This window comes from Homarus americanus, unplaced genomic scaffold (genome assembly GCF_018991925.1).
Source record: "Homarus americanus isolate GMGI-L3 unplaced genomic scaffold, GMGI_Hamer_2.0 scaffold34360, whole genome shotgun sequence".
Classification (NCBI taxonomy): Eukaryota; Metazoa; Arthropoda; class Malacostraca; order Decapoda; family Nephropidae; genus Homarus; species Homarus americanus.
This window is the reverse complement of record NW_024739403.1, coordinates 3647146-3670821: the sequence shown is the minus strand read 5'-3', so window position 1 is coordinate 3670821 and position 23676 is coordinate 3647146. Positions and strand designations below refer to the sequence as shown.

Below are 23676 nucleotides of genomic sequence, written 5' to 3'. Positions count from 1 at the left end.
CCAATTTCACCGTTTTCTCGACTCAATTTCTCGTCTTAATAGTGGTGCCAATTTTATTATATTTCACAAGCGGTATATTTTTGGGCTTCCCATTTCACCAGCGTTACCAATTTTCCTCCCCATTACATCAGTGTTACCAAAGCATTTAAATCAATTTACTGACAGCTGTTTCCTCCTCTCTCTTCCTCAACAGGAGTATGAGTGCCTGGCGCTTGACGACGGCAGCGGCGGTATTGGTGTTGACGTTGACACTGGCGAACACTCAAAAAGACCACGAGAATGAGTTCGGATGTCATTGTATGGAGTATTGGACTTGTATTACCAGGTATGTACAGTATATTGAACGTATACATACTGAGGGTATATTATTATTATTATTATTATTATTATTATTATTATTATTATTATTATTATTATTGTTGTTGTTGTTGTCGTTTTTGTTAGTGTTATTATTGTTGTTGGTCTTATTGGCATTATATTTATTATTATTATCGGTATCACTTATTGTTTTCCCTCTCCAATCAATCACTAACTCCCCCTCACTAACTCCCCCTCACTAACTCTCCCTCTCTCCCTCACCCCCAGCGGAGGAGAGCCCTACAGCTACTGCGGGTTGAGTGCCTCCAGCGTGTGTTGCTTCGTGCCCCTCAACGCCAATCCTATAGGTATCCTGCCGCTCCGTAGCCGCAACAAGTCCTGCGGGACGAAGGGCGCTGATAGTAAGAAGGAGGGCCAAGCCGAGATGTCTGAGTGGCCCTGGCATGTGAGTATCTATCTCCTGTGTGTGTGTGTGTGTGTGTGTGTGTGTGTGTGTGTGTGTGTGTGTGTGTGTATGTGTGTGGTGTGTGTGTGTGTGTGTGTGTGTGTGTGTGTGTGTGTGTTAGAGTGAGAGCGTGTATGTATATGTGCAAAAATCAATATCGTCGCTTTATTTTGTATAATCTGTATTCTGTATAGTGAACTAATACACTGCCTCAGGAGGACGCCCCTCCCCCCCTTTGTGTTGTTATTCTCTCTAACGTTCATTAACGACCCAAATCTTTTAATTTTTCAATAGAATTATCAGGTATTATTCATAGGTGATCTTTAAAGGTTTTAATCATCGGGGACTTTATTAACGAGGCAACGACCTTGTTGACAACCTCAGTGTATCTCTCACCAGGTGTTGAGGGTTCACCTGTCACATGTGGTTTCTTTCTCTATAAGGAAGTAAAGACAGATTACAGCGCCAGCCTCACTATCTTTGTGTAACTGAGAAGAAAGTGTTAGTATATTGTATCTACACTGCTGGCCCCTACCCTTCTATAATTCATTGTCACTTTTACCTTCACGTTCTCAGCTTCATTATTTGGTATAAGCTGGTGTGTCCTTCCATAATTAACAGGTGACAGTAACTTTTGTCATGTTTACCTTTTTCACATCATCTTACGCTTACCATGTTCTCTGACGCTTTGTCTTGTATTGTGAGCGTTAGTATTTTTTTTTAAGTTTTTCTTATTTACCCATTTGTTTATGATAATCTCTTGCTTACGTTTACAATTTTCTTGGTTTTTCATTTGTTTGTAATGAATAGTGTTCTACGATCGTCTATTGTGTCCTGTTTTTATTTGTTTACGATCTTCATTTGTTTTGCAGGCGGCCATCTTGGAACAGCCACAAGACCTTTACGTGTGTGGCGCTTCCCTGCTGGACGAAGCTTGGGTCCTCACCGCCGCCCACTGTGTTGACGACTAGTGAGTGTCACCTCTCACCCACCCAGTGTTTGTTATCGTTGTGTGTGTGTGTGTGTGTGTGTGTGTCCTTCACCTCAGGTCAACCCGGTGTTGTATCATCGCGTTATTCTTGTGTTTTTCATCCGTGTGTATCCGCGACATCCTCTTCATTTCCGTAAAGCTTTGTCGATATTTCAGTTCATGAGGATGACTATATCTGGGGTCGGCCGTCAGTCCGTCGTTGTCCTTCGTTTTTCTTTGTCGTCTGTCCGTCCATTCCTAAGACAGCCGGCCCCTCGTCTAGACAGTGTTTGACGTCATCAATTCCATTCCAGACGGTGTGACATACCTTGAGAGCCTCCTGTGTCTTACGGCCCCGTTACTATGATCACTTAGCTGATCTATTGCTTACAATCTGCCGTGAATGGAGTCAAGCTGATGGGCTCCCCTTCACAAGTTACCACACACTCGAGTTGCATCAGCTGACTAAACTTCCCATTCACCAACTTACTGACCAATTAACTTTCGCCACTTCCTGAGTCTCACCCAATAGTGTTTATTGTTGCTTCTCATCAGCCATTGGTGGAGCTTCCCATTCATCAATTTCTGACCAATCAACGTTTATCTCCCCCTACTCCTTCTCATTCACTGTTAATCACTGTTGCTTGTCATCAGCCAATGGTAATGTAGTAAAGGATTGGTATATATATATTTAATAGATTTAAATATTTGAAGTTAATAACGGCCCAGATGTCAGTTAGTGTTTATTTTAAAGTCAATGGGAAGAAGCAGTAATAGTAGTAGTAGTAGTAGTAGTAATTTTAAGATAATAAAATGGCGACGAAGGTGTGGCTATTGGGGGAGGCTGGAGGCCAATGAAAAAAAGTAGTAGTAGTAGTAGTTTGTAGTAGTAGTTATAGGTAATAGTACCAGTCATCATAGTAGTCGTCGTAGTAGTAGTAGTAGTAGTAGTGGTAATCTTAAGTAATGTTGTTAAGTTGTTTTAGCAGCACTGTCGGTTATGGTATTGTTAGTTAGTACAAGTAGTAGTTGTAGTTATTGTTATTATTATTATTATTAGTAGTAGTAGTAGTATTGGTGTTGTTATTGTCATTGTTGTTGTTTATATTATTGTTATTATTGTCAGCTGTTTGGCGAGAGTCGACAACATGAATGAGACTTAAAAATAATCCATTCACATCCTAACCTTATATAATCCTAACACACTAAAAAAAGTATTCCCACATAATCTTAACAAATCCTAACTTTTTAATATGTCATATAATCCGGCACATTTTAGCCTTAAATTACATCCTAACTTTATATTGCCTAATCCTAACACATCCTAAGCCTGTGTCACATAATCCTAACACATCCTAATCCCACATAACCTAATCCTATCTCATCCTACCCACTTGACAGGTAAGGCTCACACTTCCTCCCCTGTCAGGTCTTGTGCATTTCATTATTATAATTTATGTTAATTATCTTGTAAAATTACCTCCCTCCATCGGTGCTGTGTGTGTGTGTGTGTGTGTGTGTGTGTAGTGGAGTCCTGCATCAGGCAGACATGCTTACAGAGCTCCAACAAGACCCCAACGGCGGTATAAGCGGAAGAGGTGACCACCTTGGGAATCCAACTACTACACCGGCGGATGAAGGCAATGCCTGATGGACAGGCTACTAAGGCGAAACCTAACAAACTGGGCTATCGGCAGTCCATTGCAACTCTCCCTCTTCCCAGTCGTTGCAACACTTGTACCACTGGACCAGGAAAAGGGAGAGCCAAGACGTGTGGTTGCAGCCTGCGCTCCTGCCTCACCACATAAATTAACTCACGCGCAGCCAACATCCAGCTCATCATATTTTCCATCATCATCAGAACCCCTATACCCCCCAAAGACCTAACCTAACCCAACCCAACCCAACCTAACCTAAGCAACGCAGTCAAGGATAAAAACCAACAAAATTACGTCTTTGTAAAGTTAAACCACAATTATTAACGCTCTTCTTTCGCCAGCCTGGAGAACGGCGATCGCCTGCCGGAGGTGCTGAAGGTTCGTCTGGGGGAGTATGACGTCAGCACTACGGCCGAGCCCTTGAAACACGAGGAGTTCCCCGTCACCCGCGTCGTCATCCACCCCGAGGTGAGTCATCCACCTAACTCATTTATCGGAAATTAAATATTCACCGAGATAGGTCATCCATCTGAACTGAGTCATCCACCTTAGTCATCCATCCCAGGTTACTCATTTACCCCGAGCGAGTTGAATCATGTACTTGCGTCATCCATCTTATGACTCATCCACCTGATTCATCAACAGTTTAGTGAGTTATATACATAACTATAGATACACACACACACACACACACACACACACACACACACACACACACACACACACACACACACACACACACACTTGTCAACCCTCAGTGAGATAGGACGTGCCTGAAGGCGCTCTCGGTTTTAGCAGCCAGGCCGAATCTGTTTGGCCCTGCCCACCCCCCCTGGTATACCCCAACGCCCTACCAGCCTTACCACACCAGGATCGATTCAGCAAAACATTCTAGTGATTAGTGAACGAATGATTACGGAGCAGTGTTCCTATAGTGCACTTAAGGAACTTTCTCGGCAAAACATTCTAGCCATCAGTGCAATAAGTGATTACCATACAGTGCTCGATAGTGCACCCCAAGGAAAAGTCAGACAGTGGGCACTTTATCGGTCAACTTTAAAGTGCCAGTGACAAGGACCACCGCGGTGTTTACATATATCGTGAAAACTGTGTCGGCGACCCCAAGCACCGAGGACAAAGTCCACGGTCTTTACAACTGACAAACATTAACAGATGTCTACCAGTGTCAGTGTCCCTCAAAGTGCCGCCAGTGACGAACACTTCCGTCCGCCCACAACAGATTTCAACCGATGGCCACCAATCACTTACTCCCGACGCACTCTGTATCATCTAAAGCGTGGGAACGGTTATCCTGATGGGAGTGTTATCGCGCTACTCAAGTCACTGAAAATATTCCACGCGCGGAGCCGTAGACAAGGCCGTCATGCACATAAGCCCATTAGAACCGTAACCTCCACTAGGAAACCGGAGAAACCCACCCCTGACAGACCATACCATCACACTGAAGTTCCACGGATATGGTATGATCTCCCATCTTTACTGCTATCCAACGTCACTTCCCTAGCTAACAAGTTCGACGAGCTGGCAACTACAGTCAGGTCAACCGCCGCGCGCGTGGTTGCCATATGTGAGACTTGGCAAATTGTACCTGAAACGTGTCACATTGAAGGATATCAACTCTTTCATCACCTTCGTCCACAAAGACGCGGAGGGGGCGTTGCCCTCTTCTGTCAAGATGACCTACGCCCGTCACGCCTGGATGTTCAAGTCCCAGCAGATGTGGAAGCATTATGGGTACGTGTCGTGCTGCGGGCACACCCACGCAACACTGCTTCCATTATTATCTGTGTGGTATACCATCCGCCTCGATCACCCACCAGAGACACTCTTATCAATCATCTCATCACCACCTCAGACCACCTCAGAGTTAGGTACCCATGTGCCAAGTTAGTATTATGTGGGGATTTAAATGAAATTGACACCACTGATATCCAGGACCAGCTATCACTATCACAAGTTGTGACCTTCCCCACACACGGTCAAAACACCCTTGACCTTATCTTAACTGACTTAGCGGACCAGTACCAACCTCCTCAACCACTGCCTCCTATCGGGTGTAGCACACACTTATCAGTGCTCTGGTCCCCTGCTGCCACTCCCACTCAAGTACAGAGACCCTACATCAAGACCTACAGGCCGATTACTGACTCTGCAGTACGCCTCTTTGGACAGTGGATAGTTCACTATCCCTGGACTGAAGTACTCAGCGTGGATGACGTGGAAACCAAATGGATAAATTATACCAACACCACCACCGAAGCTCACCACCACTTCTTCCCCGAGAAGTCCGTCAGATCTCACCCAGCTGACTTGCCCTGGATCACACCTCGGATCAAAAGACTTATGCAACAGAGAGACAGAGCATTTCATCTCAATGACCACATCCGCTACAGGTCACTTCGCAACAGAGTCATCCGCGAAATACGCACTGCAAAGAAGTCCCACTACCCAACCAAATTACAACACCTGAAGCAGACCAACATCAGTCAATGGTATGGTAAGCTTAAAGAACTCTGTGGACTAAACAATATGACACACCCCCTCCCCTTCCTTAGCCATCTCACTAATGTTGACGCAGCTGAGCAAACAAATAACCATTTCGCTACTATATGCCAGACGCTCCCACGGCTTGACACAACCACTCTCCCTGCTTACCTACCAGCCCCCCTTCCCACTGACTTAGTAGAGGAATTTGACGTAGCAAAACGCCTGGACAAACTAAAATTAAAACGCTCTACCACCCCCATTGACTTACCAATGAAACTATTCAAGGAGTTCTCCCCGGAGCTTGCTAAACCCCTCTGCTCCATCATCAATGCTTCTCTCAGTCAAGCCAGATGCCCAGCTGACTGGAAGACCTCTTATGTATCACCAGTGCCCAAGTCAACCAGCCCACAATCCTTAAATCAGCTACGACCTATTGCAATCACCCCAATACCCAGCCTAATCTGTGAAAGTTTTGTGTTTGACTGGGCTTATGCTGATATTGCAGGAGTCGTAGACCCTCAGCAATTTGGCAACATGAAAACTTCCTCCACCACTCACTGTCTTGTCAGCTTTCTCGATTACATATACCGCCATCTCGAGAAACGAAAAACGTCTGTAGCTGTCGCCTTCATTGATTTCACTAAAGCGTTCGACCTAGTCGACCACAATATAATCATAAACAAAGCTATTGACCTCGGGCTTCGGAGAAGTCTCATACCATGGCTTACAGACTTCCTCAGTGACCGACGCCAAGCTGTACGCTTCCGAGGGGCTGTCTCCACCTTTCAGTCACTCACCTGTGGCGTCCCCCAAGGCACCAAGATGGGACCACTCTGCTTCCTTATGCTCATCAATGATGCCCTAAGAGAAGCCCCTGCTCGCTGGAAATATGTCGACGACTCCACCATTGGGATCAGCGTCAACAATTCCGCTCCCAACTATACCGCCCTTCAGGATTTATTGAACAGTCTCCAAAACTGGGCCACCAACAACCATGTCACCATCAACCATACCAAGACAATGGTTATGCACATCAACCTCTCCTCCGACATTGTCCCACCTCCTTCCATTACCCTAGGTCCGAACACACTCCAGGTTGTAGATTCCACGAAGCTCCTCGGCGTCACCATAGACAACAAACTAAATTGGAAACCACACGTCAGTGAAGTTGTCAAATCCTCCAGTTTCCGTCTCCACCTCCTCCGCCGACTCAAGTCCCTCGGAGTTCCTGCACACGAGCTCCTCAGTGTATACACAACATTCATACTTCCCAAGCTCACCTATGCCTCCCCCACCTGGTCTTCCTCCCTAAATGCCACACAACGTAAACACCTAGAAAAAGTGCAAAAGAGGGCATGCAAGATTATTCTCTCCCCTTCCTACTCCACATATCAAGAAGCGCTCAACACACTGACCCTTTCGACTCTCACTGACCATCACCACGGCCTCATCTGCAAATTTGGTAAGAAGCTTCTACACCATCCCCGACACCGGCCCCTACTACCACCTGAGATCCCCTGTCCGAGAATTGCTGTTCGACACCACAACCGCATCCAGCCCATACGTGCACGAACTGATCGCTATAAGAACAGCCCAGTCCCAACCATTGTAAAAATTATCAATAACATGTAATAAATCAGTGTATTCACTCCCAGTAAACACTGCTCCCTACACTGTCACTATGTTGAAATGAACTGTATTTTGAGCTGATCCCCATCTAAGTTACTATATGTCTTATTTGTGTCACTTATGTCACTTGTATATTATTTGTAATTCGTAACCCATTCCCCAAATATGTAACTGTATATTTTCAGCCTTCTGGCTGCCAAGCTCTTTCAATAAACCGTTAATTATTATTATTATTATTATTATTATTACACACACACACACACAATCAACTTTTGGCCTGTCTATCTATGAAGGACAAACTATTTACTAAACAAACAGCTCAAAATAAACACTACGGACATGATACTAACTCCCCCCCCCCGTGACCATGATAAATAACGAGCTAGAGACGCTGCTGTTACCGTAAATTACTGTAGTCACCGCTGGAAACTGTCTCACGTCACCGTTTTCTTTAACCCCTAACTATCTTGTCAGGGCATCTCTATAGTAAGTTAATTTGGGCGCCATTCACACCAAACTGTTATCATGTTGTTAATTGATTTCTGGGGGCCACAAAGACATAGATAGACATACAGTTATAAATAGACACAGACGAAAACAGTTAGACACACACATAGACAGACAGATACAGACAGACACACATAGACACACAGACATGGACAGACATAGACAAACACACACATAGAGACAGACACACATAGACACACATAGACACACAGACAGACATATACAGACAGACACACACACATATAGATGCATAGACAGACATACAGACATATACAGGGCACACAGATATAGACAGACACACACACACACAGACACACACATAGACACACATGTACAGACAGACACACAGATATAGACAGACACACACATATGGATACACATATAGACAGAAATACAGCAGACACACATATAGATGCACAGACATACAGCCATACAGACAGACAGATACAGACAGACACACATAGACACACAGACATGGACAGACATAGACAAACACACACATAGAGACAGACACACATAGACACACATAGACACACAGACATAGACAAACACACAGACAGACAGGACCGAAAACATTACCTTGACCCGAACTTGAGACTCAGCTCAGCGTGACGCAGACCACCGGTGGCCACTCATTAACCTGTACAAGTTTTAACAAGGTAGCGAGCACACCCACGAGCCTCTGACACACACACACACACACACACACACATACATACATACATACATACATACATACATACATACATACATACATACATACATACATACATACATAAATATACGCACAGTCTCTCTCTCTCTCTCTCTCTCTCTATGATTTTACCAACGAATGCTATAACTTTTGAGGATTAATATCGCTTTTGTAACTATTTATAAACTTTTCTGATACTCTTAGCCATAAATTAGTGATTTTAGACCATTATCACGTAGTATGATCAGTTAGCCACTCACAGGCTGTTACGTCATATAGCGGGAGCCACTCATAAGCCGCCACGTCATTTCTTGGAACCACTCATTGGGTGCTCGTTTTCAGACTCTAATGACAACTATAGATACAGATTATGGTGTAAACAACATTGATGGTGACGTAATGGTGGTGATTTAAACGGCACTGAAGAGAAGGTTAAATGATCCTCAATTAACCATAACCATTAACCTTAAAGGGAAGATATTTTTTTAACCTAGAAATTAATAGACCATGTATGTCAATAATGGTGTCTTGACCTGGAAATTAATAGGAAACGTCTCTTTAACAGTCATTCAGTGTCTGGTAGAGAAACCGTCAAGAGACAGGTGTGAAGGTGTTATTGTCACGTTAATTAAAGCCTCCCACACCTGTTGTCTCCCTCCCTCCACTACGTCTCCCCCTCACCCTCCCTCTCTCACTCCCTCCTTCCCTCCTTTCCTCCCTCCCTCCTTCCTTCCCTCCCTCCCTCCTGTGTTTGCCACGGGATATTTACTGAGAAATACTTACTGGTGATGTTATTAAGCGCAAGTTTCGTAATAAGACACATTTTTCCCTTCATTTTTGACTCTATATTACCGAGAATCAGTCAATGTGTACGTGAACCAGGAAGGCATCAGGTCCAATGAACCGTAAGTGTCGTATAATCTTACCATGAAATATCTAAGGCAATAAACCATAGCATGATGTTATTATACACCTGAAGGGGAGGTTAAGGGTATAGTCATTAAGGGGAATCAATATGCTCTTGTCTGTCATTAAGGGTAACTACTCTAATAAGCCAATAACAGTTAAAGTAACGATGTAATCTATCTGGTTTTTTTATCATTATCGTCACCAGGGCTAATTAATATTATATTTATGGCTCTATGACAGACTAACGATCTCAGGTCATGCGAGTCTTAGTTTTTACACCTCAGAGAAGAGAGCCAGGATGGTGCTCTATTGTGTGTGTGGTGAAGATGGCGGCTGAAATGGCGTCGAAATTGCACTGAGACTGTCAACTTATTCCATTTAGGCTCTAAGATTTAACTTAGGAATATTAAATCACGTGTGTCCTGATTGGCGGACATTATCACGTAGTATGATCATCTAGCCACTCACAGGCTGTAACGTCATATTGCTGGAGCCACTCATAAGCCGTTACGTCATTCCCTGGAACTACTCATAGGGCGCCAAGTCATTCACTTTATAGCCACTCATAAGTCACACACACACACACACACACACACACACACACACACACACACACACACACACACACTTATTATCAAAATCATCAGTTATTACGTTAAGTTGAGACACCAATATCACCCACTCAGGTATACAATAACAGACCCGCCAAGGCTTAAGTGACCCCCGACTCCCCTCCTCTACATGCTAAGTCATTATACATTTAATTAAACCCATTACGTTTAATTGAGGCTCTTGACGAAGCTGCCTCCACGAGCGCAATATATGTAATGTTATTTACCGGCCTTAATTACCCTCATTAGTTCAAACACTTCGTTACATTGGTCGCTGGCGGTAGCTGAGTCATTGGGCGTTTGGTGTAGTGGATGTTGGTGAGGGGAAGTGAGAGGGAGGATCAGGCAGGGAGTGTGAGAGGGAGAGTGAGAGGGAGGATCAGGCAGGGAGGGTGAGAGGGAGGATCAGGCAGGGAGTGTGAGAGGGAGGAGAGGGAGGATCAGGCAGGGGAGTGAGAGGGTGAGAGGGAGGATCAGGCAGGGGAGGTGAGGGGAGGATCAGGCAGGAGGTGAGAGGAGGTGAGAGGAAGATCGGGCAGGGAGGTGAGGGGAGGATCAGGCAGGGAGGTGAGGAGGGAGGATCAGGCAGGGAGAGTGAGGGGGAGGAGGGCAGGGAGAGTGAGAGGAGGATCAGGCAGGAGAGTGAGAAGGAAGGTAGTAGGGAGAGTATGGGGGGTGGTAATGAGGAGGAAGAGTGAAATAAGAGGAGTTAACAGGAGATGAGGAAGAGACAGAAGAAGAAGAGAGACTGGACAAAGATAAAGGAATTGGAACAGAGGACGAGAAGAGAAGACAGTGTTTGAAATTTTTGCCCTGGGTGATATTGTCAAGCTTAGTCTAGGTTAGGTTAGGTTAGGTTAGGTCAGTTTAGTCCAGGTTATGTCAGATTAATCTAGGTTAGGTCATCTTAGTCTCTAAGTTATAGGTTAGTTCAGCTTAGTTCAAGTTTGTTCAGTTTAAGGTACAGTAGGTTAGGTCAGCTTAAAGTACGATAGGTGAGGTCAGCTTAAGGTACAGTACTTTAGTCTCGGCTTAAGGTACATTAGCTTAGGTAAACATAGGTACAGTAGGTTTGGTCAGCTTAAGTACAGTAGGTTAGGTCAGCATAAAGTACGATAGGTGAGGTCAGCTTAAGGTACAGTACTTTAGTCTCGGCTTAAGGTACAGTAGGTTGGTTCAGCTTAAGGTACAGTAGGTTAGGTCAGCTTAAGGTACAGTAGGTTAGGTCAGCTTAAGGTACAGTAGGTTAGGTTAGGTAAGATACAGTCCAGTCCAGGTTAGGTTAGGTTTCATGAGCCATACTTAACACTGTTAACGTCTCATTCATGGTTCTGCTTCAATGGTCTCCAAGATAAACACACGCAATTATCTCTCGTCGCCTTACAATGGGTCGTTACAATGATGGGTTGGGGGTCGTAGGTAAGGCGGTATGAAACACGTTATGGACAGGTATGAAACGTGAATGTGGTCCTTGTCTCGTTTTTTGTTGTTGTTGTTGTTGACTTGGATTATGGATGTGTGGGGTTGATGTTTTGTCTTCTCTCTCTCTCTCTCTCTCTCTCTCTCTCTCTCTCTCTCTCTCTCGTTGTTTATATCCATGTAGCTAACAAAGCGATAACCCGTTCGCGTATCGTCTTGGAGCCGGATTGACCCGCGTTCGCACACTCTACTAACCGGATTCACTACGACACAGAGATGGATTTTTATTGTAACTTGTCATGTGAGAGTCAGCATCCTCCCCTTCCCCCCCTCAAAAACCACGGCTGTTCGTCCCAATCCTTCCTTCCCCCATCCCCTTCCTCTCACCCCTATCTATCACCCTTTTCCCCTTTAATTCCCTCCCCCACCACTAACCCTTTTCTTCTCTCCTTACCACACTTCACCCGCCTCCATTAGCACCTCCTCCTCTCCTCCTTGGCCCTTCCCTTTACTTACCTCCCCAACCTCACAAAAGACAACCATAAACTATAATTAGCAAGGAAGACCAAACGTTACACACACACACACACACACACACACACACACACACACACACACACACACACACACACACACACACACACACACACACACACACACACACACACACACACACACACACACACACACACACACACACACACACACACACACACACACACACACACACACACACACACACACACACACACACACACACACACACACACACACACACACACACACACACACACACACACACACACACACACACACACACACACACACACACACACACACACACATCACTTCCCATTTTCCTCTTGTTCTCATACTGATGCTATACCATGACGGACAGGCTGTTATGAATTTTAATGTGTTTATGTGTGTGTGTGTGTGTGTGTGTGTGTGTGTGTGTGTGTGTGTGTGTGTGTGTGTAACGTTTGGTGGTCTCCCTTGCTAATAAACTAAGTACCCATGTATCGTTAACCTCTAATGTCTCGTTATTCTCCTCCCTCGTTGAACAGTTCGACAACGCGACGCTGGTGAACGACATCGCCTTGTTGCAGCTCGTCAGGTCCGCCCGGAGGAAGGCGAACATTGACGCTGTGTGCATGCCGAAGAAAAACGACTTCCTGGAGGGCGGCACTTCAAGATGCTACGTGACTGGTTGGGGCAGGAGAGACGAAGGTGGGTGTGGGAGGAGTGTGTGGGTGTGGGAGGGAGTCTGAGAGGGTGCGGGTGGGAGTGTAGGAAGAGGAGGAGGGAGTGTGGGAGAAAGGGGGAGTAGTAACATGAGAGGAAGGTTTAGGAGAGACAAAGGTAAGAGGGAGGGGTGTGGGAGGGTCACGAGGTACGAAGGTTAGAGAAAGAAAGAGAGAAGACATGGAGGAGGAAGAAAGGGAGGGGGGAAGGTAGTTTGAATGAAGGTGTAAGAGAAATGAAGAAGAAGAAGAGAGAGGGGTTAAAGAAGATACCATGATACACAGGAGAGAGAGAGAGAGAGAGAGAGAGAGAGAGGCCCACAGAAATGATGGATCGATTACATGGTCAGGGAAACACCAAAGCCCGCCCGCGTCTTCCCCACAGCTCCTGACGGGGCTGACGGAGGTAGGAAGGTAATGGGTACAGTCTTGTTCCCACTGTGGAATCTGTCCAAACCTATACTGTAACCCACTGACTTACCCACACCAACTGAAAACAACCCACTGTAGCCCGACCACACCTACTGTAACACACCCACACCTACTCAAACATACCCACACCTACTGTAACACACCCACACCTACACATAAACAAACAAGCAAAGCAAACACACACACATACACACACACACACACACACACACACACACACACACACACACACACACACACACACACACACACACACACACACACACACACAATGTAATTTATTAAGTTATTGAATGACTACGTGGAATCGAGGACGGCTTTTACATGAATGTGTACGTATGCAAATACACACACACACACACACACACACACACACACACACACACACACACACACACACACACACACACACACACAGTCTATGCCAATGTATGTGTACGTGTTTGTGTGACTAAGTGCATAAGTAAACACACACACACACACACACACACACACACACACATTCACCTCTCGTATATAATCTAAATTTTACATATGATAGAGCCAGGGTCTAGTTACTCCCTCCTGGGCTGGTAACACACACGAACCTCGGTACTGATAAACCCCCTCCTAGTGTATTATTAAAGCGTTCCTTTGATGTGAGTCAACCAGGAGCTCGCTGTGCCTTCCTTCATTATTCAGTAGTTGAAAATTTGCCACCGTCACACAGGTGGACCCGTCGAGCGAGAGCCCAAACATTATGGGGAAGCTCATATCAGGGACTCAAAGTTGACCGTGTGTGTGTGTGTGTGTGTGTGTGTGTGTTACGCCCTGTTTGTGAAATTGTCCAGGAAGTTATTTTGTCCACTTCATGAACCGGACATTGTAACAAAAGGGGCGCCCCATAATATATACTTTACGTCAAATAAATGTAACTCCAATCGTAATGACCTATTGAGGCAATCGTACTAAGGGGTTAAGTCATTATCACCAGGGGGCTAAGCCATTGTATTCAAGGGTTAAACTATCGAACTCATGATATTAAACCACCGTACTCAAGGGGTTAAGTCATCGTACTCAAGGGGTTAGGTCATTGTACTCAAGGTGTTAAGTCATCGTACTCGAGCTGTTAAGTCATCGTACTCACGGGTTCAAGTCACCTTACTAACGGGGTTAATCACATCCTTCACTACAAACACCACAACAACACAACACAAAGGTCATGTTATCACACCTGTGGCTTGGCATCGTGTCGCTGTGAGTGCCACTGGGTGATGTTACAGTACAGGAAATTGGTAACTAATGAGCAGACTGTAACGTTTGCCTTTCCATCTCCTGCGTAAAACGAAAAAAAGTCTCCTGAACATTTTTGCCTGTGTGTGTATGTGTGTGTGTATGTGTGTGTATGTGTGTGTGTATGTGTGTGTGTGTGTGTGTGTGTGTATGTGTGTGTGTGTGTGTGTGTGAATCTTGTCTACACGATAATATCTCTTAACTGGTTTGGAATATCAGCTTCAAACTCATACAGTGACAAATTTATGGATCTGCGCCTGACGAATGTTCGCCCGCCATTCCACGTCTTTATGAGAGTAGTGTTTATTTTGTTTTACAGTAATTATGGGTTTTATTAAGGGTTTATTACTTTGTTTATTCATACTTCATTGTTTTACGATTGTTATGCAAATGCAGATTATTTTGGCTATGCACGTATTCCTTTACTTGAGGGGCTTACTGTTCTTGAGGGTAATAAAAGTCTTTTGAGAGGGAAGTTCTTAATTTTTATGTCATTTAATTCTTTCTGTAAACTATTATTTATGTTGAATTCATTATAAGAAGGACCAAAACAGCTAACGTTTGTTTACATACGTGTGTGTTGATGTTGCCAGTTAGTAAATTGTATCTGTCGCTCAACTTTAGCGAGACGCTATTTTTCGTTCTTTTTTAATCCGGATTCATTGTTTGTTTTGTGTTATTGTGTCAAAGCTTTAGTGACCTGTGTACGCGATGAGATGGTACACACACACACACACATTCTGTCCTCACAATATAAAGTACTTAACTTCTAAATAGGTCAGTTCTTTCATTACTTCCTTCCTTCCTTCCTTCCTTCTTTTTTCTTTCTTTTCCTCTTCGTCTTTTTAATATCCGCCCCTGAGTAAGCCTCGTCCACACCAGAGGTCGTGTGTGGGTAGTGGTGGATCTCTCTCTCTCTCTCTCTCTCTCTCTCTCTCTCTCTGTTATTATCTTCAGTCCTTCTTACCTCCCTTCTTCATTCCTACCTTTCCTACTTATCTATTTATTTCATCTATTCCTTCCTTAATCCCTTCCTTCTCTCCTTAGTTTCATTCTCACCCTCCTTCACGTAATTACTTAATTTGTCCCCTTCCTTCCCTGATTCCTTCATTTTCTCCGTGTTTTCCTTCTGTATCTACTTCCTTCCTTCCTTCTTTCCTTCAATAATTAGTCATTTATTTGCTCAATCACTCTTTCCTTCTTCCTTCCTAATTTTCTCCTTCATTTCTCCTTCCTCACAACTCGATTAGTCAATTCCTTCATCTCTCAAGACTTTTTGGATAAAGAGAGAGAGAGAGAGATGTTAATATTAATCTCATCTTCGACTAACACCTCTACCTGTTCGTCTCCACAGCGTCGGAACACAGCGTGGTACTGAAGGAGATCAACGTGCCCCTATGGAGTAACCCCACCTGCCAGAACGCCCTCAGAGAGCAGTTTGGGCCCGCCTACTCCCTACCCACCACCGCCCTCTGTGCCGGGGCTGAGGGGCGCGACGCTTGTGACGTGAGTATGGGGGAGAGCTGAGGGAGGTTCTTGTCTGCTGGGGGAGGATTTATCTGTTAATTTAGGAGAGCTTACCTGTTGGACGAGGACCTACCTGCTGGAGGAGGACCTACCTGCTGGAGGAGGACCTACCTGCTGGAGGAAGACCTACCTGCTGGAGGAAGACCTACCTGCTGGAGGAAGACCTACCTGCTGGAGGAAGACCTACCTGCTGGAGGAGGACCTACCTGCTGGAGGAGGACCTACCTGCTGGAGGAAGACCTACCTGCTGGAGGAAGACCTACCTGCTGGAGGAGGAACTATTTGCTTCAGGAAGAAAAGTTTAAAATATCTTAATGGTAACAGCCAGAGAGGAATATGTGTGAAAGGGGAGAGACTGAGAGGAAGAAGAGGGAGAAGGATGAGTGGTGTGAAGGAGAGGGATGAGTGGTGTGAGGGAGAAGGATGAGTGGTGTGAAGGAGAGGGGTGAGGGGTGTGAGGGAGAAGGGAGAGGGGGTGAGTGGTGTGAGGGAGAAGGATGAGTGGTGTGAGGGAGAGGGGTGAATAGTGTGAGAGGGAGAGGGATGAGTGGTGTGAGAGAGAGGTATGAGTGGGCGTCTAGGAAAGAATAATGTTGACTCGGACAGTATCTTGAGAAGGTCGGTGTATTGCGTTGCTGTGTGTGTGTGTGTGCGTGGATTTCCTCTTCTGTTTTTCGTTTCCTTGTCTGTCACCTCTTCTTTTTCCTCTCTTTTAATCCTGTCCATTCTCCTCCTCCTCCTCCTCCCTTTTTTCTTCTTCTCTTTTTCCTTCTCTTTCTCTAATTCCTTCTTTCCTCTTCATACCCATTCCTTCTCTTCCTTTCTTTTCCTCTTCTTCCTCCCATTCCTTCAACTATTCCTTCTTCTCCATCCTCCTTCCATTCCTTCTTCTCCCCCCCCATTCGTTCTTCTTCCCTCCTCTTCCTTCTAATTTCTCTTCTTCCCCCCTTTTCTCCTTCCATTCCCTCTTCCCCTACTCCTTCTCCTCCTTCCATTCCTTCCATTCTTTCTTCTTTATCCCTTCCTCCTTCCATACCTTCTCCCTCCTCCTCCTCCTCACCTCCTCACACCTGACACCCAAAGTGTTATAACTCGACCCCAAGGGAGTTGGACTTCTCGTCTTCGGTAAATCGATCCTTCTGTTGGCGGGGTTTGCTCTCTCTCTCTCTCTCTCTCTCTCTCTCTCTCTCTCAGTATTCCATTAGGATGAGCATATAGCCTTATCGTCGTCCTTCCCTATGGCTTCGCGTATGTACACAGGTGCAGTAAACACCGCCTGTTTGACCGGGATATTTTAGTAGCTGCAGTTGAAGAGTCGTGTATATTTAATATCTTTGTATTCGTTATATAAATGTGTATGGTGTTTATGTGTTAATATTTTTGTGATACGTGATTTATGACGTGTGTATGTATGGTAATTTTTTGGTCAGTGTCCTCCTCCTCCTCCTCCTCCTCCTCCTCCTCCTCCTCCACTGTGTTGTTTTTGTAATTTTCTTCATTTTCAGTGTTTATTTTTTCTTCTTCTTGTTGTTTTGTCTCTGTCTTTTTTTCAGTGTTAGGTTCCCTGTTTCCTTTCTTTTTCCTCATTTTATTTTCCTTCCTTCTCTTCTTCTTCAGTCACTTCTTATTCCTCTCTTGCTTATGGTTTTATTTCCCTGCCTCACCACCCCTCACTTTCCCAGGGTGACGGCGGAGGACCTCTGGTGTGTGAGAAGGACAAGCACTGGTACCAGGTGGGCGTAGTGAGCTTCGGCATCGGCTGCGGCAGGAGAAACATCCCCGGCGTGTACACCCGCGTCGACGCCTTCGAGGACTGGATCAAGGACACCATCGGTATCCACCACCACGCGTAGAGGAGGGCGAGGCTACCAAGGGAGGGCAAGAGAGATCGGGAGAGGAGACAGAGGGAGGCGTAAGGAAGTCATGGTGATGTAAGAGGTCCTCGTCGGGTAGACCTCAGGTTCGTATAAGAAGCAGCGGCAGCACAGAGTAACCCACTGAGAGACCCGCTGCTACTGACGGTCATGTGTCACCCAGCTCTTCACTGACGCTCTCTTATGATCAGAGCATAAGGTGACATCCTGCCCCAGCCCTCACGAGTAAAGGACACCGAATGGGACTCTCTGGGGTAGGTTTTAAGGAAGGTCCAGAGAGGTGACGAGGGCTAAAATAATACACCATGGACCCCAACTTCTCCACCAACAGCCAGGCGCCCTAATGTGGCCGCCGCCGTTGTCACTAAGGGACTCTTCTTAATGTGACGTCACTCGCTCCCTGACTGACCAAAGACTATATACGTAAGATAGAAAAGAATCCCTCGACTTGTGATTGGATCAACCAACAAACGAACGTACAAATAGTGAAGTTTTGTTGGAAACCCGCTAGATGGCTCCGTCAAGGTTTGTCGTCTGACAGCGCGTATACGAGTATAATATAATGCTTGGGAGATTCAGCATAACTACAGTATTTTATTATTCATCTAAACATATGGCTGAACAAGATAACAATTGACATCTTGAAGTATCTAGCAACCATACTCATCTGGAAATATCTGGCCTCTGTAAAGGTAGATAAACTGTGGTGGATTTTCAATAGATGGCGCTACTTTCCTATCTTCCATATATAGTCTTTGTTGACAGACGTCACTCATACTTTAACTAGTTACATAATCGGTAACAGGCCAGGCAGTAACTGTGGCCTCAAAAATGGTGAGGGCGTCGCGTCCTTGAGACCGATATTACTTCGTTCACAAATGGAAATGTTGAAGTACAAAGTTAAACTAGACGGACCGGTTCATCTTGTACAGATTATCATGTTTGCTTTCGACTACATCATGATTATTAAGTTACTCACCGCCATCTGCCTCTGGCTAGTCCTCAACATTTTCAGAATTATGTGTAAGGTCGTTTTTGAGTCTCAAGGACTACAGGTATTGGTTAAAAACTATTTGAGTATAATGCTTTAAATATTGTGAAGGTACAACACGATGATATTAGGCTTATATATATATATATATATATATATATATATATATATATATATATATATATATATATATATATATATATATATATATATATATATATATATATATATATATATATATATATATATATATATCACAGTATTGTACCTTTACTTTAAAATGTCTCCTAAAGTTTGCTCCGACATTGGTTACTTAAATTAGATCTCCGAGGTGCTTGTAACCACCTGTGACCCTCCCTCCCTCCCTCCATCGGTGTAATCTTGTCTCTTCTCATCGTTACAAGTGCACGTGTTTCCCCCTCCCTTTTTCATCATTGCTTCCTGTGTCCCTTCTTTTTGTTCTTTCCCGTTTGCTTTTCTCCTCTGTTTTCTATTCCCTTCCTTCATCTCCATCATCTTTCCCTCTACCACCCACATCTTTATCGTCCTCTCCTCTCTCCACTTCAAATAGAAAATATCCCGAAAACGAAAATAACAACAAAAATATATCCTCAGCGTTCTTCCCCTTTCTTGCTTGTCACCATCTTCGTTACGCCGTTGCAAGATTAATCTCACTTTTGTAATTAAATACTAAACTTCTATGTGCAATACTGTTGAACAATGACATTGATAAACTGAGCATCAGGTGCCATATACTCGTGACACTCAAGGAAAGACTTCACACTTAGATCTGAATCTCCCTAGAAGGATCTGAATTCCTTTAAACAGACTCTGAATCCCTTAAGTACGATCCGAATCCCTTAAGTAAGATCTGGATCTATTCAGTAGGATCATAAGTACTGCCGCTGCTCTACCTAGCCCGTGTTCGCTTCCAGGGCATGCTGTATGGGTGCCCGGCACAGTTGTGGTTTGTATGGTAGAAGAACATAACCCAAGTGACCCGATACCAACCTGACGGGCAGCTAGCCAACAGGGAGAGTCATCAGATATTTCTTAAAGCTTGGAATAATTATTAGAATACGTTTTACTAAGATTAAAAACAAAAGAGGAAAGGAAGGTATGAGAAAATCTGAAAATATTTATTATTTCGGGAGCCAAGACCAATATTGGCTGTTGGTAGTTACGTAAGCTGCTGACTCGACCATCACTCAAGAGCCACCAGTGTCAACATCTTCTCTACTCCAAACCTTTAGTAAGAATATATAATTGTCCCTTTAACTCGTTTTCTTTGGGGTTCTAACACTGTTTTGGGACTGAAGTGTGATGTCTAATCTTGCATGGCACTTTGAAATGACTTTTTTTTTGTTCCATGAAGCTCTTTGCGAATGAGACAGTTTCGATCCACAATGAGACTGCTTCGTTTCATTTAGTCCCGAATGTATTAAATCACTTTAAAGTCATTTCATAATTTAGATTTTTGAGAACAAGTCTTTTTCAAATTAACAATGAAATGTCTTGGTTTAATGTTCTATGAATCTTCCATGGCACTCTAAATGAAACTCTTCTGAACAAGAACAACTTCGACTCATGTATCACGAAACTGTTTCATATTATTTAATGTTATTTAGCTTCCAGATCGTCAACAGGTTTATGACTTGGAGCTGGAGTTAGTCAAGATGTAAAAAATTGCTGTCCATTGACTATTGTACAGTATAACAGCACAGGGTTGGCATGTTGTGTATTCTCTGACCCCCCACACACACACACACACTCATTCAAATCAAAGCCCAGGATGCTAAAAAAAAAAAAAAGAGAAAAAAAATCCACGGACATGACGTGTGCTAATTGGCCCACATCCACCATGACGGGCGCTGATTGGTCCTTGTCCACCATGACGTGCTCTGACTGGTGGCCAAGGACCAAACAATACATATAGTAGTAAGCAAGGACCAATCAGTGCACTCCCTTCCCTCATACGCGTGGATTCAGCCATATTTCTTCCAGGACTATCCTTACCACCTTCCATACCCTGCTGGAATGGTAGACGGCATAAAACATGTTAGCTTAAGCCATAAATTTATTATTATTATTATCATCATTATTATTTTCTATTATTATCATTATATAATCGAATAGATGAAATATATATGTATGTGTGTCGTTATGTAGAAGAAAATTTGGACTGTATCCTACTGTAGTGTTTTATTCTGTATTTGGTGTTTGTCTGCATGAATGTCTTTTACCAGCATCAAAAACAGTCAACGAATTTCAGTATATGTACAGTATTTCTCATGATCAAAGACGCAGAGATCAGAGCAGACATATTGAAACTCCTGATACAGATCCACTAATCCACCCCATTGGGCATCATCGTGTGACGTAGTAGAATTGCGTTGTTTTAATTGGTGCAGACTAACTAAGATGATGCTATGGAGAAGTTTTGGCAACGAGAGGAGGCAAAATTCTTAAGATTAATGTATTTGTATAGGAAATCGTTCTTCCCTGTACCTTTAGCCATTGGTTCGCTTCGTGGGTGATATTAGGCGATCATTGGTTTATCAGAACCTGTCGTGTATGCAGGTAAATCTGGTGAAAAATTTGTACGACCATTGATTTATCTAATGGATGCTAATGGCTGTCATTCCTCCCCTTAGAATGTAAATAGACAGCCATTGATCCTCCTAAAATGACAGCACACGACGATTGGTTCTTCAAGACTGACAAAAGACAGCCATTGGTCGTCCTGAAATGACAGCACACGACGATTGGTTCTTCAAGACTGACAAAAGATAGCCATTGGTCGTCCTGAAATGACAGCAGACGACGATTGGTTCTTCAAGACTGACAAAAGACAGCCATTGGTCGTCCTGAAATGACAGCAGACGACGATTGTTTTTAAGACTGACAAAAGACAATCATTGGTCCGTCAAGATAACAACAAACAACCATTGGTCCTCTACATACCACGTGTCAACCACTGGGCCAGTAATGGAGACAAGGGAACGTCTTATAAAACAATGTCAAGATAATATTATGTTCACTGTCGTACATGAACACTATCAGACCATCACCCTCACCCATCACCACCTGACTCTCTCATTCACCATCATCTTCATTATCCAGCTCTTGATATGTATTGTACAGTTTTGTATTAAATAAATAAAATATTCGACTTTCATGAATATCTCTTACTTATCCCTCAAGTTATGTGTTTATGTATACAGGCATATTGTATATTCCCTTCTGTAATATACTGTACATGTAGAAATAATGTAGAGAGACCAGTGCAAAGTTACTCTGGCGTCAGAAAAGGGCATCAGAATTGGGAGTTTTTCCTTGTTTATGCTTTTATAAGTCAGAACCGAGCGTGAGATGCAGCCAAGGCGAGAGTCAGGAAGGACGGAGGCTTAGCAAAATGGGATAACGGAACTAGCTTGAGCAGCCACCCTCACACTTCATCAAGGTAAAGTGTCTACAAAAGACTTGTGAAGTCAAATGAGAGTTCATGTATGTGGTCGTTGTAATGGACGTTATCACAAGGCCTGTTCTGAAAGCTCTTATTTCTATATTAATGTACAAGCAAGTGCTACATACTTATATAAATTAATCCATAAAATATACTTACAGTACTGTAGTTTGACAATGCCAGAATACTATTATCTCAACCTTATTGTCTTCTATTTTAACAATTTACCCAAAAAAAAAAAAAAGCTTTTATTGTTTCAAAGTGTTTTGTATTTTTTTTTTCTATTTTAATCTAAGGATGCCGTGAATTTTTATGTGCCAATTGTACAGTACACTGGTTGGCGTGTTTTACGAGATGTGGTACCACTGTGTTTGCTTACATCGTATTGAAACTCCCTGAATGGCCCTAAGGAACCTCGCAATAGCTGCTGCCACCTACTGTGCACCTTTCCCTTAACCTACATAACTCTCTCCACCTTCCCTCGTACACCCAGATCTGTGATGGCTGGCAATTACTCTCCATATTAGAGGGTGACTGAGGCGTGACGGAGGGGCAAGAGAAGGGACGTGGATTTCCAGAAATTCCCAGGTAATTTTTGTTTTTGTTAGTCAGTTAGTTTTCTCGGAACTACAATTTTTAAAGCGGAGAATTATCCCACAAACCTCTGAGAATCCAACTTTGTGTCGTGGCATACGTGAGCTAATAAGAGACGACGCGTATCAGCAAAAAGGAGAAAAAAATAAGTAAACACCCAAATCAATGAGCTTGGGGTAGAATTCTTCAAGCCTCATACATTAATTTCGCCATTCTAATAGATGATGTGAGAATGTCTCTTAAATGTCTCCCTTCAGTTGCACACAAGAGGATTTTCGGAGATTTGTGCAATATATTCTTGCTGCAAACTGGACCTTTTCCGATGCTTAGTAATGTGTTATAAACGAATCTGACCTTCATTTCTAGCGCAAATCATTTGTTTCTGAGATAACTCCTTCCCTTCTCAGAACCTAGAGATTTTCTTTAAAAATCTAGGTAAAAATTGTTCAAAACACATCAAAAACAATCGGGGAAAAAGTATTGAATCTAACCTAACCTAACCTAACCTGGGGCCCAACAATCGTTCGATGTTCTGGGCGTGTGCCGCCATATAAGAACATACATAATAAAGCGTTAAATATCTCGCTTCTCTGTAATTTGCGCCAGAA

At 43.8% G+C, this 23676-nt stretch overlaps 1 protein-coding gene across 1 annotated transcript; it reads left to right on the top strand.

Moving 5' to 3' along the window:
• Positions 1 to 197: 197 nt before the first annotated feature.
• Positions 198 to 19160, top strand: LOC121874535 (phenoloxidase-activating factor 2-like). Its single transcript, XM_042378702.1, has 7 exons — positions 198 to 325; positions 586 to 763; positions 1636 to 1733; positions 3733 to 3859; positions 12736 to 12898; positions 15971 to 16122; positions 17826 to 19160. The coding sequence occupies exons 1-7, from the start codon at positions 198 to 200 to the stop codon at positions 17994 to 17996; spliced, it is 1017 nt and encodes a 338-aa protein (XP_042234636.1). The 3' UTR covers positions 17997 to 19160.
• Positions 19161 to 23676: the final 4516 nt, after the last annotated feature.

Bases quoted from the DNA above. Each gene is read 5' to 3' on its own strand.
- LOC121874535 (XM_042378702.1), top strand. From the start codon at position 198: ATGAGTGCCTGGCGCTTGACGACGGCAGCGGCGGTATTGGTGTTGACG. The intron at 326-585 runs GTATGTACAGTA...CCTCACCCCCAG, and splicing joins TATTGGACTTGTATTACCAG to CGGAGGAGAGCCCTACAGCT. The intron at 12,899-15,970 runs GTGGGTGTGGGA...TCGTCTCCACAG, and splicing joins TTGGGGCAGGAGAGACGAAG to CGTCGGAACACAGCGTGGTA.